The sequence below is a fragment of the Haliotis rufescens genome, unplaced genomic scaffold, assembly GCF_023055435.1.
Source record: "Haliotis rufescens isolate VD_foot unplaced genomic scaffold, xgHalRufe1.0.p SCAF_45, whole genome shotgun sequence".
Classification (NCBI taxonomy): Eukaryota; Metazoa; Mollusca; class Gastropoda; order Lepetellida; family Haliotidae; genus Haliotis; species Haliotis rufescens.
Window position 1 is genome coordinate 747,730 of NW_025964168.1, and position 20,638 is coordinate 768,367.

The following is a 20,638-nucleotide window of genomic DNA, read 5'->3' on the forward strand; positions in this document are numbered from 1 at the left end:
ACAAGTGTAACGCTACAACTCACCACTTCCACCACAACGCAACACCGGCACCCACAACAGCCAACAGAGGGAGCAGTACCGCCAGTGCTATCCCCCATGGTTGTATTCCAGACTGGCTGGGACTGGCAACTGGAACAAAAACATTTCGAAAGATTGGCGGGGATCTTTCTTGAGATAATGTATCCGTTTGTCATTTTCAGAAGCGTCAGAATATTTGTTTGAAACTAGACGACCCTAGGACCGAGGACCATTTTGGCTCACTGTAAATGTCGTTAAATTAAAAAAATGCCTAAAACGTAAACATATTGGTTTGAAAATAATTATTATCAGACAAGTTGAAATGACTCACTCGCGTTATCTTTCATAAACGTGCAAGTTCTTTGCTTCTGAGTTATGATCGAATACACGAATGTGGCTGAAGTGAGTTTAAAAGGCCCATAGTAGCCATTCGTCTTTTGAATTGGACTCCAAAGCTCCATAAAACAATCCGTACAAAGAGGTATATATTGCTGGGTCCAGCAAATGTACCCCCAAATCCCTGTCTCAAAGATTAACAATAATCCTTAACAAATTCAAGGAAGGGCTTTTCATGTATTCACAGAAAGTATTTGAGACGAAGTGAAGACTGTGAAGACATGCCGTCAGATGTTTTCCTAGAGGTTTCACGTTATGTCCCTGGGACATATATGTGTTGACGATAATAGTGATTTATGTGATGATTAAAACATCCATAATGTATTTGTTATTTGATCAGATGGTTACCTGTCATGCATAAGTCCCCAGTCCATCCAGGAGCGCAGTCGCTATTGTTACAACGCCCGGTTACAACGTCGCAATGCAGATCCAGACAGTGGTCACACGAATGTCTACAATGAATGCCGATTGTTCCCGACGGACAACCTGCAACAACGCAGGAAATCAAACAAAATGTCTCTGCTGATGATTATTCCATAATCGTCTTGTCTGTCACTCTTGTCTGTCGTCTGATTGTAATTCTGCGTGTCGTCTGCTTCAATTAGGTTTGTCTGTCCGTTGGTGTCGTCACCTTCTTTGCCCGTCGTCTTATTCCAATTTTGTCTGTGTCGACTACGTGGTTAGAAGGTTATGTCTTTTTGTTTGCTTGACTGACTGCCAAATCCCAATAAATTTGCAATAAATGAATTTGTTTCCTCAAAATAAATCCGAAGATTCTCCACACATCAAAATGATGTAATTAAATAATCAAACATATATATCAATGTCCCGCATGTATACAGACTATAAAAAGGGAGAGATATTGGTAATATATATTTCGACACGTTGTTATTTCTATTTTTATATTAATACTTTGAGAATTCAGTACTAGTAAAATAGGCTCGCTGACTTGGTTGATGCATGTCATCGATCCCAATTCCGTGGATCGATGCTCATGATATTAATCACTGGATTGTCTAATACAGACTCGATTTTTTACAGACCGCCGTCATATAGCTGGAATATTGCTATGTGCAGCGTTAAACAACAAACAAACCGACCAACAATAAAATAAATCAGTTGAGAATGCATTTTGAGATCCAAGAGATATTTCAAAGCGAAATTGCTGCTCGAACCCCCTGTATCCTCCCCCACCCTCATGGAGCTTGACCCACCCACCTCCGTGACACCGTGGTGGCTTGTAGCCCTCCATGCACTGGCCGCCAGGACACAAACCAGACGTCTTGTTACAGGATGCGTTGTGGAGACACATCCCACATGGGAACTTGCAGTTACTGCCGTAAAAGCCGTTTGGACATTCTGAAAAAAAGTTAATGTTTTATTTCCTCATGAGTAAACTTGAACTTGCTGGCTAACTCGTCTATATCCGGAATCAAATGATACATTCTCACTGACAGGTAGAACATGCACATTGTACTCTACCACATGAGCTTATCCATAAATCAGAAAAAGAGAGTCAAAGGGAACCGACCATACATGTACAACCCCGGTATTACATTGAGTCTTGCACCCTGGGTGAACGGGACGGCAACTGACTATGCAACCCCGGTATTACCTGTTGTGCACATTATGCCTTGTAACCCAGGTGAAGGGGACGGGAACCGACCATACAACCCCAGTATGACCTGTTGTGCACATTGTGTCTTGCACCCCGGGTGAAGGGGACGGGAACCGACTATGCCATCCCGGTATTACCTGTTGTGCACATTGTGCCTTGTACCCCGGGTGAAGGGGACAGGAACCGACTATGCCATCCCGGTATTACCTGTTGTGCACATTGTGCCTTGTACCCCGGATGAAGGGGACGGGAACCGACTATGCCATCCCAGTATTACCTGTTGTGCACATTTTGCCTTGTACCCCGGGTGAAGGGGACGGGAACCGACTATGCCATCCCAGTATTACCTGTTGTGCACATTGTGCCTTGTACCCCGGGTGAAGGGAACGGGAACCGACTATGCCATCCCAGTATTACTTGTTGTGCACATTGTGCCTTGTACCCCGGGTGAAGGGGACGGGAACCGACCATGCAACCCCGGTATCACCTGTTGTGCACATTGTGACTGGTATCCCGGGTGAAGTGGACGGGAACCGACTATGCAGCCCCAATATTATCTGTTGTGCACATTGTGCCTTGTACCCCGGGTGAAGGGGACGGGAACCGACTATGCAACCCCGGTATCACCTGTTGTGCACATTGTGCCTTGTACCCCGGGTGAAGGGAACGGGAACCGACTATGCCATCCCAGTATTACCTGTTGTGCACATTGTGCCTTGTACCCCGGGTAAAGGGGACGGGAACCGACTATGCCATCCCAGTATTACCTGTTGTGCACATTGTGCCTTGTACCCCGGGTGAAGGGGACGGGAACCGACTATGCCATCCCAGTATTACTTGTTGTGCACATTGTGCCTTGTACCCCGGGTGAAGGGGACGGGAACCGACCATGCAACCCCGGTATCACCTGTTGTGCACATTGTGACTGGTACCCCGGGTGAAGTGGACGGGAACCGACTATGCAACCCCAATATTATCTGTTGTGCACATTGTGCCTTGTACCCCGGGTGAAGGGGACGGGAACCGACTATGCAACCCCGGTATCACCTGTTGTGCACATTGTGCCTTGTACCCCGGGTGAAGGGGACGGGAACCGACTATGCCATCCCAGTATTACTTGTTGTGCACATTGTGCCTTGTACCCCGGATGAAGGGGACGGGAACCGACCATGCAACCCCGGTATCACCTGTTGTGCACATTGTGACTGGTACCCCGGGTGAAGGGGACGGGAACCGACTATGCAGCCCCAATATTATCTGTTGTGCACATTGTGCCTTCCATCCCGGGTGAAGGGGACGGGAACCGACTATGCAACCCCGGTATCACCTGTTGTGCACAGTGTGTACCCTTCGGCCCACGGGCATTTCCCTCGCATGCGGTTCTACATTTTTGACCGAAACCTCGGAGGCGTGTTTTATTCTATATATACAACCCCGGCATTACCTGTAGTGCACAGTGTGCCCTTGTACCCCGGCGCACAGCGGGAGACGGGGCAGGAACCGTCTACATTGCTGCACCTGAAGTTGTCGGCACAGTTTCCACACTCCGATGTGCAGTTGTCTCCGTAATAGCCTACGGGACACCCTGAAACATGATGCTGATAATCAGATGTGAAATATAACGATACGGGCCCCGATGAGTTGCACCTGCTACTCAATATACCACCGATAACTGCAAGCTTGTGCGATATAATACGGATCACCTTTAGGAATTGACATTCCTTATTTTCCCTGTTGATGATTCTTTACTGTGTTTGTTTGTTTGTTTGTTGTTTAACGCCGCACTCAGCAATATTCCGGCTATATGACAGCGGTCTGTAAATAATCGAGTCTGGACCAGACAATCCAGTGATTGACATCATGAACATCCATCCACAAAACTGACATACGATGACATGCATCAACCAAGTCAGCGAGCCTGACCACCCGATCCCGTTATTCGCCTCTTACGACAAGCAGTCGCCTGTTACAGCAAGCATGGGTTACTGAAGACCTATTCTACTCCGGATTTTCACAGGTCGATTCATTACTGTGATAAACATCAAAGTGAAAAACGAGATAAGCGAATTGTCCATTCTGTCAAAACTATATAGAAACTTGTGATGTAGCGAAACATATTGCGGTCGACTCTGCAGCTTATGTAGTGACATTTGAACAGTTTATTAAGATCGTTTCTTATTTTATTTTTTTTCGTTTTAATATCGACCGACCGTTTGATATTGCGGGGGGAGGGCTTGGATTTTATTGTTAAAAGTATATTGCCCCGATAATTGCTTGAAGATAGTATTATGCTTCAGATTGTTGAAAAAAAAAGAAACTGACTGCCACAACAAATACATTCTTCCAAAATGTTATTGTTTTCTAAACTATGTAGAGAATATCTGGGTTTGTAGCTGTAGCTAAAAATATATCTAGTCTCGATACAACATCCCAGGCTGCCCACCCCACTCACTCCCCGAGAATATCACATTGTCGGTCCCTCAAAAATGAATTGACATGTTTATTCCCCATATATCGTTACCTTGGCTACAGGTATTCGATGTCCACCCTGGGTCACAGTTTCCTGGGCACAAACCGGATGTCATGTTACATGCCACATCACCCAAGCAATGGCCGCAGGGGAAGCACGTTTGCCCGTAGTAACCAAGCCTGCAAGCTGAAATGGTAAATATGAAGTGAATACTTCGGCCCTTCTTCGCAATATACAGTAAACTACGTTTATAACGAACACGCTTATAACGAACTGACTGATATAGCGAACTTATTTTTAGTCCCGACCATTTGTTGTATTTATGTTGTATGTATGCTTATAACGAACTACGGTTATTACGAACTAAAATTAGTGGTCCCCTCGAGTTCGTTATAACCGTAGTTTACTGTACCACTGAAACATCACGCCGCGGAACACCAAGTGGGCTGACACACTAATCCCAAGTTGGGAAACGAACGTGTTATAAACAAGGCAATTATTCTGTCACGTTAACTGTACCGTTACATTGACCTTTAACATGCACGGAATGCACAAACTGATAGTTTTCAGCATGAAGTGAAAAAGTTAACATTGTTGTTTTTATCTTGGCTTTTTTTTATAAATCCTTGAGAAGGTAAAATTAACTGGTCAGTTTAAATGTGGTGTACTTCGACGATAATATAAAACATTGCTAATTCGGATTGAAAGGAAGTACAGTAAAATACGTTTATGACGAACCTTTAACGATCAGTGATTCAGTCAGATATAACGAACTGGTTTTTTTGCCCGGCCATTTGCTGTATATATGCGTATAACGAACGATGGTTATAACGAACTAAAATTAGTGGTCCTTTTGAGTTCGGGGCGGTCGGGTAGCCAAGTGGTTGAAGCGTTCGCTCGTCATCCGAAGACCCGGATTCGATTCCCGACATTGGTATGATGTGTGAAGCCCATTCATGGTGTCCCCCGCCGTGATATTGCTGGACTATTGCTAAAAGCGGCGTAAAACCGTACTCACTCATCCTTTTGAGTCCGTTATAACCGTAGTTTACTGTATTTTGCATTTGTCATTAAAAGAACCCTTTAAGAATAAAGGGTTAAGGATATAATTGCATTTTAGAAAACCGTGATAAGCTCAGTATAATGAAAATCGTTCACGAGCTGTATTTGAACAAGAACTCCGCTGATTTTCAAAATAAAATAAAGTCTATTTTCCACAAAATCAATAACTGTTGGTTATTATTATCATCATCATCATCATCATCATCATTATTATTACTAATTATTATTATTATTTTTATTTATTATTTTATTATTATTATTATTATTATTATTATTATTATTATTATTATTATTATTACAGTGATTGTTCCGACTCACCTAGACACATTCTTCCCGTCCATCCGCCCTGGCAGCCATGTGTACAGTTGCCCGTCACGCGGTCACAGTTCTCTCCATACCGGCAGTGACCACACACCTTCTGACACATGGGACCATACCGACCATCAATGCAGTCTGGGAAGACAAGTACGTGACTCGAAGGTAAAAAGATCATTAATAAATAAACATAATTGGACATTAATAGTTACCAAGTTGGTAGCGTGGAAACAATGACGTGGGTGACAGGACAATGGTGCACCTCAGTCATCAAAGAAAACGTGAACGAGAACAATGCCAAACCAAAGGAGTCGTCATATACGCAGAACAATGGAGATGCAAATGTCCGGATTCCATTCTGGTGAGGTCACCAGACGTCGTGTCAGCACTGACATAGCTTTCCCTTGTCAACATACCTGCATGATTTAGATTAAAATGTTTGATATAAATTCATACACAGCCACCTGCTTCCCAAGTGATTGATTTCTTTAATGTTTTGATGGTCAGTTGTTATGAACTTTTGTGTCACCACTGGCTATTATCTGCTGGAAAGCGAAACTAGTGGGTTTTTTTTATTTATAGCTGTGGCTTCCACGATATTTCCCCTGCTTTTTAAACATGTTGTTCACCAGTAATTGGTTGCACGTGTTGACCCCATTTTTACCTCATAGATTAAATACTAGTATACTTTTCGACGGAGGGACATTCCGGATGATGACATATCGTCTATTGATATAATTCTCGCAGGTTGAGGCGGTGATGAACACCCAAAGTGTTTAATGAGAAAACACCGAATTTTCATGTTAAAAATGTCCTTTATATGAAATCTCATGAGAAACCGTCATAAATTGTAATATTAATGTACATACTCACCAGTACTGTATCCAAGTGAAATTTACCATGAAACTCATGATTCGTATAGTATATACAAAGGGTGCACATATTTTTCAATTATGAGGTATGTCGTATATAAAAAACATGTAAGGACAAACCGCCATGAATTGTTACACGAATGTCCATGCTCACCAGTAATAATGTTTAAATGGCATTCTCCACTTAACACATATTCTGTGATTTCTAGCCTAGAGGGGGCAAAACTATATTTACAGTCCTCAGTTTAGATGTGAAAACCCCCTGTGACATACCATAAACTATGTAATAAAAATCAACCGTCTCCCACTATATCACCTAGAAACGAGGATCTTACATCTCTCGACCCCGTTTAGGGATAATACCTCAGTCGCGACGCAGCCTTAGGAATGAAACAATTGTGAACACATGTGCACCTGGCCTCGTCGGGCAGCTAAAGGATCTTACATACATAACACTATTATCTTCGTGTTAAAGTGTTCAACATTGAAACTAGAATTTATTTTAACAAGAAACTAGTTTTATTGAGATAATCGTTGTTTTTTTCAAAATTTCGAAATAATGCTTTTAAGGTGGTATTTCATTAAAACGTAATTCATGTATCATTACGATAGCTGAGGTTGTTGCTTTTAATGAGGGCGGAAAAGTCAACACATTTTCAGCCAACACCGAACAAAGACAAGTGAAGTTGTCAACCCGAGCACAACCTACATTTAGGGTAAAGTCTATTAAGCATTCTGTCGTTCAGAGGACCAAGGGTGAGATGAACAGACGTAATAAGACAGGGCGAAATCACGTGGAAGGCGTCATGGAGAAGAAGGTAGTGTGTTTTGCTGGTGGAAACTATTTTCAAGGATATACACCATGCTCAGACACAAGATAATTGTTCATCTACCAGCACACATAAGGCCACCAGAAATTATGAAACTAACACTACCCTAGCCTCTTCGCCTCCTCCTCCTTATCATGCCTCTTCGCCTCAACCTCCTCCTCCTTCCCATGCCTCTTCGCCTCCTCCTCCTTATCATGCCTCTTCGCCTCCACCTCCTCATGCCTCTTCGCCTCCTCCTACTTATCACGCCTCTTCGCCTCCACCTCATCCTTCTCATGCCCCTTCGCCCCCTCCTCCACCTCCTCATGCCTCTTCGCCTCCTCCTCCTTATCATGCCTCTTCGCCTCCACCTCATCCTTCTCATGCCCCTTCGCCCCCTCCTCCACCTCCTCATGCCTCTGCGCCTCCTCCTCCTTATCATGCCTCTTCGCCTCCTCCTCCTTATCATGCCTCTTAGCCTCCTCCCCCTTATCATGCCTCTTCGCCTCCACCTCCTCATGCCTCTTCGCCTCCTCCTCATGCCTATTCGCCTCCTCCTCCTTCTCATGCCCCTTCGCCCCCACCTCATCCTTCCCATGCCCCTTCGCCCCCTCCTCCTCCTTCCCATGCCTCTTCGCCTCCTCCTCCTTATCATGCCTCTTCGCCTCCACCTCCTCATGCCTCTTCGCCTCCTCCTACTTATCACGCCTCTTCGCCTCCACCTCATCCTTCTCATGCCCCTTCGCCCCCTCCTCCACCTCCTCATGCCTCTTCGCCTCCTCCTCCTTATCATGCCTCTTCGCCTCCACCTCATCCTTCTCATGCCCCTTCGCCCCCTCCTCCACCTCCTCATGCCTCTGCGCCTCCTCCTCCTTATCATGCCTCTTCGCCTCCACCTCCTCCTTCTCATGCCCCTTCGCCCCCACCTCATCCTTCCCATGCCCCTTCGCCCCCTCCTCCTCCTTCTCATGCCCCTTCGCCTCCTCCTCCTCATGCCCCTTTGCCTCCTCATCCTCCTTCTTCTCATGCCCCATCGCCTCATCCTCCTAACGCCACCTCTCCTTACCCCCCCCCCCCCCCCCACCCCACCCCCCACCCCACCCCCACCCTCCACCACCACCTCTCCACACGCCCCTCCACATATAGATAATGCTGCTATACCATTTCGTCTTGGTGGAGCCCAGTGGATTTGGAAAGACCATGTTTATTTATCAGATACTGCAAAGGGGACACATCAAACCAGTGCCTGACAACATCCCATTGTGTTACACAGTGTGGCAACCCCTTTATGATGCTGTTAGTAAAACTATACTCAGGTGACATTTGTGAAAAGCATTCCTTCCAACCTACAGGATGAACATTTTTTCGATGCTCGGAACAACATGATCGTTTTAGATGACTTGAGAGTCGCAGATATGGATGTACCACCATACAATACACACAGGGGGTCGCGAAACACACCATACCATGCGAGCTGTCTAAACACAGAGATCGCCACACATACTGGGTTTGAACGACAAACACATCGAGAGAAGAAGGACCTTCAACTTCACTGAACGTGAAAAGACACATCTCCCCTTCTGTGTTAATGAGGCCCATCTCGCCTTCACGGTGGTGTTCGCCCCGATTATGTTTCTAGGTTTGTCAGCACCATACCCGTGCTCGTGGGTTTCACCGAGGTGGTAAACGTCCGAGACCTGCATCACTTCGGGCTTTCCTCCCACATTAAGCTGACACGCCGTGATATAATGTTAAAAGCGGCGTTAAACCCAATTCACTCACTCACACAATGTCATAGTTTTCTCACTACTCAAGTTTTTTTTATATATTTACTAATGATTAGTGTCTTGGAAGTTTGATCAATCTTCTGAGCACACAACGAACTCTTGTCAGTACAGACAAAGGTAGCGTCTAAGGGTCACACAAGTCACAGTACATTTTCTTGGGAAACATTCAATGTGCAAAGTACAGTAACATTGCTGGCCAACCTTTTATTACATCATTTTCCAATAGAAACAAAATCTTGTGAAAGCATATGGGGCCCACCTCCGGCCCAGTGCCAATCATATACCGTAAATTAACAAAAGCAAGAATGTGCTTCCAAATATAAAACTCTGATAAATAACATAACAGAAAAGATAATAATTTTTGCCGTTGAGAATATAGAGAGTTCAGTTCTGGTCCTTCTTTGCGCCAACATCGTAACCTCTGTACATCCGGTGCCTAGGGTGCATCAAACATTTCACATTTAAATCTGTAATCCACTGAATAAAATCATCATCACCTGTACAAGTTTGACCGCCAAAGTCCGTCTCACATCCCCGCGGGCACCTGCCGGTATCCTTCTCACACTCAGTACTGGCACAGCGACCACATGTCATGTTGCATCCCTCACCATACAGCCCCGCCCTGCAGTCTGTGGACACAACATGGATATAGTAAACATTGATTATAAGGGAAAATGAACATTATGCCGACATTGGGAGCGTGAGTGAAGTAAATACGTGTTATTACAGTTATATAAAGGCGGATAAGTAGCTAGGACAAGGCCATATAAACTGGTGGGAATGGATGGTTTATGCACGAGTGAGTGAGTGAGTGAGTATGGTTTTACGCCGCTTTTAGCAATATTCCAGCAATATCACGGCGGGGGACACCAGAAATGGGCTTCACATATTGTACCCATGTCGGGAATCGAACCCGGGTCTTCAGCGTTTTTGCACGATGGTACACTGACAGTCGTATCGCAGCTTAGAGCAACCTACCAATACCCAGTGGCCACTGTATCCGTCCATAATCGACCCGTGAAGATCCGGGTAGAATAGGTCTTTAGCAACCCATGCTTGCCGTAAAAGGTGACTATGCTTGTCGTAAAAGGCGACTAACGGGATCGGGTGGTCAGGCTCGCTGACTTGGTTGATGCTTGTCATCGATCCCAATTGCGTCGATCGATGATCATGATATCAATCACTGGATTGTCTGGTCCGGACTCGATTATTTACAGACCGCCGTCATATAGCTGGAATATTGCTGAGTGCGGCGTAAAACAACAAACCAAACCAAACCATCCATAATCCTTGTGATGATTGCATAGCTGGTCTGTATGACTTGGATTCCCTTAAACAATGTATAACATGCATTCGGCTTACTTTGACAGAGCTCTTCTGTAAATCCCGGCTCACATCCAGCAGCGCACTGCCCAGTCTTGATGTCGCAGGCCACATTGTTGTGACACGCACCGCAATCAAATGCACAGTTGGCGCCATATGTGTTATTGACACATGCTGCAATGGACAAGGACAGGGTAAAACTTCACTCTGGTGAGTTCCAACTAAGACCATGAGCTCAGGATTGACGTACCAAAGCCATGGGTACTGGATTCACTTGCCAAGACCATGAGTAGAGGATTGACATGAGGACAGATATAGTTTCGAAGACCATGAGTACATAAGTTACAAAACAAGACCAGTAGTACAGGATTGACGTATCAAGACCAGTAGTGCAGGATTGACGTATCAAGACCAGTAGTACAGGATTGACGTATCAAGACCAGTAGGACAGGATTGACAAACCAAGACCAGTGGTACAGGATTGACGTACCAAGACCAGTAGTACAGGATTGACGTACCAAGATCAGTAGTACAGGATTGACGTACCAAGACCAGTAGTACATGATTGACGTATCAAGACCAGTAGTACATGATTGACGTATCAAGACTAGTAGTAGAGGATTGACGTATCAAGACCATTAGTACAGGATTGACGTACCAAGACCAGTAGTACAGGATTGACGTACCTAGACCAGTAATACAGGATTGACGCACCAAGACCAGTAGTGCAGGATTGACGTACCAAGACCAGTAGTACAGGATTGACGTATCAAGACCAGTAGTACAGGATTGACGTACCAAGACCAGTAGTACAGGATTGACGTATCAAGACCAGTAGTACAGGATTGACGTACCAAAGCCATGGGTACTGGATTCACTTGCCAAGACCATGAGTAGAGGATTGACATGAGGACAGATATAGTTTCTGTATGACATGTTTGACATGTATGGCATGTTTGATATACCTAGGCCATGAGAACGGGATTGACATACAAAGACGTGAGGACAGGTCTGATATACCTAGGCCATGAGAACAGGATTGACATACAAAGACGTGAGGACAGGTTTGATATACCTAGGCCATGAGAACAGGATTGACATACAAAGACGTGAGGACAGGTTTGATATACCTAGGCCATGAGAACAGGATTGACATACAAAGACGTGAGGACAGGTTTGATATACCTAGGCCATGAGAACAGGATTGACATACAAGGACGTGAGCAGGATTGACGTACAAAGACATGAGGACAGGTTTGATATACCCAGGCCATGAGAACAGGATTGACATACAAGGACGTGAGCAGGATTGACGTACAAAGACATGAGGACAGGTTTGATATACCTAGGCCATGAGAACAGGATTGACATACAAGGACGTGAACAGGATTGACGTACAAAGACATGAGGACAGGTTTGATATACCTAGGCCATGAGAACAGGATTGACATACAAGGACGTGAACAGGATTGACATACAAAGACGTGAGGACAGGTTTGATATACCTAGGCCATGAGAACAGGATTGACGTACAAAGACATGAGGACAGGTTTGATATACCTAGGCCATGAGAACAGGATTGACATACAAGGACGTGAACAGGATTGACGTACAAAGACATGAGGACAGGTTTGATATACCTAGGCCATGAGAACAGGATTGACATACAAGGACGTGAGCAGGATTGACGTACAAAGACATGAGGACAGGTTTAATATACCATGACACTGTATGTGGGGCCCCTGGGGTCAATTGTAGTAATGACAGATACATGACAACGCATTTATTATATTAAGAACTACCGAAAGATTGACAACAACAACAACAACAACAACAACAACAACAACATAATATATATCCTTGAATTATTATGAGCTCCCGACAAGACATAAGTACAATATTTTAATGTCATCCACCAACCCATTTACTGTTAAGAAACTAGCCATGTATATTCTAAAAGCTATGAATCTAAGGCAAAGTCTGTTGAGATCTCCAACTCCGATCACCACACTGTAACCATTGTATCATCGGCCTATGGCCTACAATACATCTGAATAAAGTGTATGTAGTTGACAACAATGATAACATCAACAATCACTGCCAAAAATATAACAATGAGCAAAACAACAACAACAAGAACTAGGGTCCAGGGGTGACGTAGGTCTCTATGCAGGGATTCGTCTCTTATGCGTGCCAGTCACCAATGAACGTGGGTTCGAATCCCGGGATCTTGCTGCGCGCCGTCAACTCACTATATGTAGGTATAGAGCCCAGTTTGTCCTATCTTTAGGGGCACTGCAGCTACATATTGTAATTCCGGGTCTATGTTTCTGAGATAAAGGGAACGCTGTATGTGTTCTTGTGTTAGAAGAATGTGAGATAATAGATGTGTGCGCGAACATGTGTGTGAATAAAACCAATACGTGTACATTTTGATCAACTATCAGGAAGGATGTTTTGAATTGTTTTATAAAGGAAGTATGGCTGGGAAACATACCAATATATTACCACTATCGTCTAGAAAGTCATTGATTAATTACCAGCCACGTTCTTATAGCTATTATCGAATACGGGTTCACATCTGTCAGAGCTACCTCAGGTATTTCACGGCTGGGAACACCAAGAAAGGGCATGACTATTCTCCCATGAACCTCATTCTTCATCATGACGGCCAACCTACGTGGACTGTAGGTGTACACACATTGGGAGTACTATGTGTTAAACTATCAGTTGGTATTGCCTTTAATTACTGCCTTGAAATAACACGCGAAGGTTACCTAACCGAGCCTCTATATCCCCGCCATACTGCCAGCATAAAGGGTACTAAAATATCCATATTCAAACCCAAATAGTTTAAAACCGAACCGCAAACTAACGATCAGAGTGGTCATGTCCATGTAATGGACAAACTCGATATCAAACTCACCGCCAGAGGGCGCTATACCTTGAGCAACAGAATGCACAGGGGTATTCTCACATGGTCTTACCTTGTACAGACACGCCCATCGTTACCATGATTACAAGACATGACTGAATGAGTGTGTATGTCGAATATGTCATGCCGTCTCTGTCTGTGTCCTGATTCCTGGAGGATCATGGGTGTACGGTAGTTTGTATGCAGCCGTCCCCCGGTATAACACGGTCAGATAACAAGGCTGGGCATGTAGGTCATGGAGATAACAAGCCCGTCAAGCAGGAAATGACGTCATCATTCCTCAGTCCATATTAGTGTTTGTTTAATTACCTGTAGTATTATATAGAACTGTGACGTTTTCGATAAACCTAGAAACCCCTTTGTGTATAGTACTGGTTCAATCAGAATATAGATATTAAATTTGTCAGATAATGTTGTTGCTAAGCACGAAAGGTATTTCGTGTCGATCCTTCCGTTTTAGTGGTTGAACAGTCATGGTAAGTATCAGACAGGGTTAATCTTTGTTCAATTTTCCGATGTTGTCAACACCTACATTTTCTAACCTGTCGAGTCGCTATGCATGTCTCATTATCAGCATGATCAACAACTAACGTCCTCGAAGATCCGGATTCAAATTGGTCTAACGGGATCGGGTGGTAAGGCTCGCTGACTTGGTTGATGTATGACTTCGTATCTAATTGCGTAGTACGATGCTCGTGATGACAATCACTGGATTGTCTGTCCCAGACTCAATTATTTACAGACCGCTATCATATAGCTGGAATACTGGAGAGTGCGGCGTTAAGAAACATACAAACAAACAAACAATGAACGATATGCAAAGGACACTTGTTGTCGATGCTATGGTAAGGGAGACAACTATGGCTTGTGAGTTTGAAAAACATTAGGCGCAACAAGACAGTTCAAGACCAGCACCACTACTAATTCTTCTTCTACTACTAGTACTACTACTACTACTACTACTACTACTACTACTACTACTACTACTACTACTCCTACTACTACTACTACTACTACTACTACTACTACGAGATAATTGGGAGATGCTGCATAGCAATACTATTACTGCTGGCAAATTTTCACAACCACCAAAACAAGCTGAGGGCTCCATTGAGAAAGATGAATGTTAATTTACTGATCTTTATAAGTCATAATTTACACAAATATGTTTATTAACAGTCAGAAGGAACACGTATGATAACTTCCCTAAGTGTCAAGCCACAAGGAGAGTGTCTGACATGTCAACTTACTTTCGTTACACAATTCCCCGCTGTATCCAGCACGACATCCCCTCAGGCACGTCCCGGTGATGTCACAGTCGTCGTCCTCACAAGCAAGACAGGGCTCACACCGTTCATCCCGCGGGTAGGTACCCTTCCGACAATCTGTACAGACAACATCCTTCAGTTACCCGCCTTGCCGGTCTAAGTACAGTAAACTACGGTTATAACGAACACGCTTATAACGAACTGACGGATATACCGAACTTACTTTTGGGTCCCGACTATTTGCTGTTGTTATACTGTATATATGCTTATAACGAACTACGGTTATAACGAACTAAAATTAGTAGTCCCTTTGAGTTCGTTATAACAGTACTTTACTGTACATTAACTAGCTATGGATAATGTGAGTGAATTTAATACCATTTTAAAAATTATTTCAGTATTATCACGGCTCTCAGTTTGATGTGGGAGGAAAGGTTTACTACTCTCGTGAATCCCTGGAGCACACGGATAGCACAGAGACATTTGGAAACATAACCAGGACGAATCTAGGATTCGAACCCATGATCATAGGTTTCTGACATAGCTAAGGGCCACCCGCGCCCTCAACGAAGGATTTCATAACAAGTTGCGTTACATATTTGTTGAGTTTTTTTCGGGAGGGTGTATCTTTACGTATCTTTACTTTACGTACTGTAAGTATCTTTACTTTACGGTGTTAAACAAACAAACAAACTTTACGGTATTCATTTTAGCATTTTAGCGTGTTTTGGTATTATACTATCTTGGTAACTGGAAGTTACCATGACAACGGTCACCAGTCCACCACCCTTCACACAGACCGTCTGGACATTTCCCTGTTACCGTGTGGCAGACAGATCCATAGGCACAGTGACCACACACACCGGAACAGTTCACACCATAGTGGCCCCCTCGACAACCTGAAACAAGGGACACAACTGCGATGTATTCATGCATATGGTGTAGAAGATTATACATCTATATATCATTGCGTAAGTGTTCGTGTTAGACAAGGTGTTTGACAGTTTACTGTACACATTTAAGAACTGACATACCCGTGTTTTCAACTCATCATGCAGAAACCCAGCCACCATCCACCTTGTGTACAGCTCATCATTCAGAAACCCAGCTACCACCCACCCTGTGTACAACTCATCATTCAGAAACCCAGCCACCATCCACCTTGTGTCCAGCTCATCATTCAGAAACCCAGCTACCACCCACCCCGTGTACAACTCTTCAATCAGAAACCCAGCCACCACCCACCCGGTGTACAACTCATCATTCAGAAACCCAGCCACCACCCATCCGGTGTACAACACTTCAGTCAGAAACCAAGCCACCACCCGCCCTGTGTACAACTCTTCAATCAGAAGCCAGCCACCACTCACCCGGTTTACAACTCATCATTCAGAAACCAAGCCACCACCCACCCTGAGTATAACGCTTCAGACAGACACCCAGCCACCACCCACCCTGTGTACAACTCTTCAATCAGAAACGCAGCTACCACCCACCCTGAGTATGAGGCTTCAGACAGAAACCCTGCCACCACCCACCCGGTTTACAACTCATCATTCAGAAACCCAGCCACCACCCACCCTGTGTACAACACTTCAGTCAGAAACCCTGCCACTCCCCGCCCTGTGTGCAACTCTTCAATCAGAAGCCAGCCACCACCCACCCGGTTTACAACTCATCATTCAGAAACCCAGCTACCACCCACCCTGAGTATAACGCTTTATTCAGAAACCCAGCTACAACTCACCCTGTGTACAACTCATCAGTAAGAAACCCAGCCACCACCCACCCTGTGTACAACTCTTCAGTAAGAAACCCAGCCACCACCCACTCTGTGTACAACTCTTCAATCAGAAGCCATCCACCACCCACCCGGTTTACAACTCATCATTTAGAAACCAAGCCACCACCCACCCTGTGTACAACTCTTCAATCAGAAACCCAGCTACCACCCACCCTGAGTATAAGGCTTCAGACAGAAACCCTGCCACCACCCACCCGGTTTACAACTCATCATTCAGAAACCCAGCTCCACCCACCCTGTGTACAACACTTCAGTCAGAAACCCTGCCACCACCCACCCGGTTTACAACTCATCATTCAGAAACCCAGCCACCACCCACCCTGTGTACAACACTTCAGTAAGAAACCCAGCCACTCCCCGCCCTGTGTACAACACTTCAGACAGAAACCCTGCCACCACCCACCCGGTTTACAACTCATCATTCAGAAACCCAGCTCCACCCACCCTGTGTACAACACTTCAATCAGAAGCCAGCCACCACCCACCCGGTTTACAACTCATCATTCAGAAACCCAGCTACCACCCACCCTGAGTATAACGCTTCATTCAGAAACCCAGCTACATCTCACCCTGTGTACAACTCATCAGTAAGAAACCCAGCCACCACCCACCCTGTGTACAACTCTTCAGTAAGAAACCCAGCCACCACCCACCCTGTGTACAACTCTTCAGTCATAAACCCAGCTACCACCCACCCTGTGTTCAACTCTTCAATCAGAAGCCAGCCACCACCCACCCTGTTTACAACTCATCATTCAGAAACCCAGATACCACCCACCCTGAGTATAACGCTTCAGTCAGAAACCCAGCCACCACCCACCCGGTTTACAACTCATCAGTCAGAAACCCAGCCACCACCTACCCTGTGTACAACTCTTCAATCAGAAGCCAGCCACCACCAACCCGGTTAACAACTCATCATTCAGAAAACCCAGCTACCACCCACCCTGTGTACAACGCTTCAGTCAGAAGCCCAGCCACCACCCACCCTGAGTACAACGCTTCAGTCAGAAACCCAGCCACCATCCACCTTGTGTACAACTCTTCAATCAAAAACCCAGCCACCACCCACCCTGTGTACAACTCTTCAATCAGAAACCCAGCCACCATCCATCTTGTGTACAACTCTTCAATCAGAAACCCAGCCACCATCCACCTTGTGTACAACTCTTCAATCAGAAACCTGTTTACAACTTATCATTCAGAAACCCAGCTACCACCCATCCTGAGTATAACGCTTCAGTCAGAAACCCAGCTACATCCCACCCTGAGTATAACGCTTCAGTCAGAAACCCAGCCACCACCCACCCTGTGTTCAACTCTTCAATCAGAAGCCAGCCACCACCCACCCGGTTTACAACTCATCAGTCATAAACCCAGATACCACCCACCCTGAGTATAACGCTTCAGTCAGAAACCCAGCCACCACCCACCTTGAGTACAACTCTTCAATCAGAAGCCAGCCACCACCAACCCGGTTTACAACTCATCATTCAGAAAACGCAGCTACCACCCACCCTGTGTACAACGCTTCAGTCAGAAGCCCAGCCACCACCCACCCTGAATACAACGCTTCAGTCAGAAACCCAGCCACCATCCACCTTGTGTACAACTCTTCAATCAGAAACCCAGCAACCATCCACCTTGTGTACAACTCTTCAATCAGAAACCCACCCACCACCCACCCTGAGTACAACGCTTCAGTCAGAAACCCAGCAACCACCCACCCTGAGTACAAAGCTTCAGTCAGAAACGCAGCAACCACCCACCCTGAGTACAACGCTTCAGTCAGAAACCCAGCCACCACCCACCCTGAGTACAACGCTTCAGTCAGAAACCCAGCCACCACCAACCCGGAGTACAACGCTTCAGTCAGAAACCCAGCAACCACCCACCCTGAGTACAACGCTTCAGTCAGAAACCCAGCAACCACCCACCTTGTGTACAACTCTTCAATCAGAAACCCATCCACCACCCACCCGGAGTACAACGCTTAAGTCAGAAACCCAGCAACCACCCACCCTGAGTACAACGCTTCAGTCAGAAACCCAGCTACCACCCACCCGGTGTACAACACTTCAATCAGAAGCCAATCCACCAACCACCCTGTATACAACTCATCATACAGAAACCCAGCTACCACCCACCCGGTGTACAACACTTCAGTCAGAATCCAGCCACCACCCACCCTGAGTTCAACACTTCAATCAGAAACCCAGCCACCACCCACCCTGTGTACAACTCTTCAATCAGAAACCCAGCCACCATCCACCTTGTGTAAAACTCTTCAATCAGAAACCCAGCCACCATCCACCCTGAGTACAACGCTTCAGTCAGAAACCCAGCCACCACCCACCTTGTGTACAACTCTTCAATCAGAAACCCAGCCACCATCCACCTTGTGTACAACTCTTCAATCAGAAACCCAGCCACCATCCATCTTGTGTACAACTCTTCAATCAGAAACCCAGCCATCATCCACCCTGAGTACAACGCTTCAGTCAGAAACCCAGCCACCATCCACCTTGTGTACAACTCTTCAATCAGAAACCCTGCCACCATCCACCCTGTGTACAACTCTTCAATCAGAAACCCAGCCACCACCCACCCTGTGTACAACTCTTCAATCAGAAACCCAGCCACCACCCACCCGGTGTACAACTCTTCAATCAGAAACCCAGCCACCACCCACCCTGAGTACAACGCTTCAGTCAGAAACCCAGCAACCACCCACCCTGAGTACAACGCTTCAGTCAGAAACCCAGCAACCACCCACCCTGAGTACAACGCTTCAGTCAGAAACCCAGCCACCACCCACCCTGAGTACAACGCTTCAGTCAGAAACCCAGCCACCACCCACCCGGTGTACCGCGTTTCAGTCAGAAACTCAACAACCACCTAGCCCATGTACTCTTCAATTGGAAACTCGGCAACCAACTACCTGTACGACTCGTCAGTCACAAACCTATAAACTAACCACTGCGTACCACAGCTACCTATTAAGTCAAACACATCATCTATCCACTTTTATACACTCTGACATAACCTAGCACCGACCCACCTTGTGTACAACTCTGCCCCTTCAAGCCCGGAGTACATCCACTCCGACAATAGCCTGTGGTCTTGTTGCAAACTTCCGTGACGTCCTTACAGCTACAGGTGGCTTCACAGTCCAGCCCGTACTTGAAGTCATCACACTCTGAAGTAAAGCAAGGAGCACAACATTTGGACACATAGCTGACCAGACGTATGTACAGTCGGCAGTTCCATACACATATACACGAGGGGACCCCATGTAAGAGTAGCTTCCACACTTCCAGTAAGAGAAGACGGACTGACAAGAAGTCGACATTAGCCAATCAGATGGCAGCTTTCTCGTGCTTTACGGCACTAATTTCAAATTGGCGACTACGCTTCGATACATATTTTGACAAATTCTCGATTAAAAATAACATTCTGGAATGGCCATTAGATGGTCTAGATTGTATGGATTCAGTCGTTAAACCCGAAACTATCGTTCGGAATACCCCGCGTTAAAGTTTTAAAGAATGCATGATTAGAAATCACATTCCGAGTGTCACTTTCATGATCTGGTAAGCGACGCTCTGATTGGTCGGATGAAAAGTCGTTCTGACGTGACCCCTAATGGGATGCCCTCAGATCTTTCTTTAGCGGTAGTGAGAACTAAGATCTGATTTTAATGAGATTGAGTCGTTCGAGTTAAAAAACGGTGATGTTTGCACATAGATTTATAAAAGTACCTGTGCTAGTTGATTGAGTGAGTGAGTGAGTATGGTTTTACGCCGCTTTTAGCAATATTCCAGCAATATCACGGCGGGGGACACCAGAAATGGGCTTCACACATTGTAGGGAATCGAACCCGTGTCTTCGGCGTGACGAGCGAACGCTTTAATCACTAGGCTACCCGACCGCCCCGCTAGTTGATTGAAAACATTGAACC

At 45.5% G+C, this 20,638-nt stretch overlaps 1 protein-coding gene across 4 annotated transcripts in view; it reads right to left on the minus strand.

The window, feature by feature from the left end:
- The window catches only part of LOC124117041 (multiple epidermal growth factor-like domains protein 10), a 28,145-nt gene that overhangs the window by 1,452 nt on the left and 6,055 nt on the right, over nucleotides 1-20,638 (minus strand). For 2 of the 4 annotated variants that reach the window (XM_048383146.1, XM_048383145.1), the window contains exons 8-18: nucleotides 19,739-19,876; nucleotides 15,635-15,772; nucleotides 14,856-14,990; nucleotides 10,710-10,844; nucleotides 9,845-9,976; nucleotides 5,883-6,017; nucleotides 4,554-4,688; nucleotides 3,477-3,617; nucleotides 1,633-1,773; nucleotides 763-900; nucleotides 24-129 (exon numbers count right to left, since the gene is read on the minus strand). In XM_048383146.1, the coding sequence (XP_048239103.1) occupies nucleotides 24-129; nucleotides 763-900; nucleotides 1,633-1,773; nucleotides 3,477-3,617; nucleotides 4,554-4,688; nucleotides 5,883-6,017; nucleotides 9,845-9,976; nucleotides 10,710-10,844; nucleotides 14,856-14,990; nucleotides 15,635-15,772; nucleotides 19,739-19,876 (1,474 nt within the window). The remainder of the gene's footprint in view (nucleotides 1-23; nucleotides 130-762; nucleotides 901-1,632; nucleotides 1,774-3,476; nucleotides 3,618-4,553; nucleotides 4,689-5,882; nucleotides 6,018-9,844; nucleotides 9,977-10,709; nucleotides 10,845-14,855; nucleotides 14,991-15,634; nucleotides 15,773-19,738; nucleotides 19,877-20,638) is intronic. The other 2 variants (XM_048383147.1, XM_048383148.1) reach the window with 2 other exon arrangements.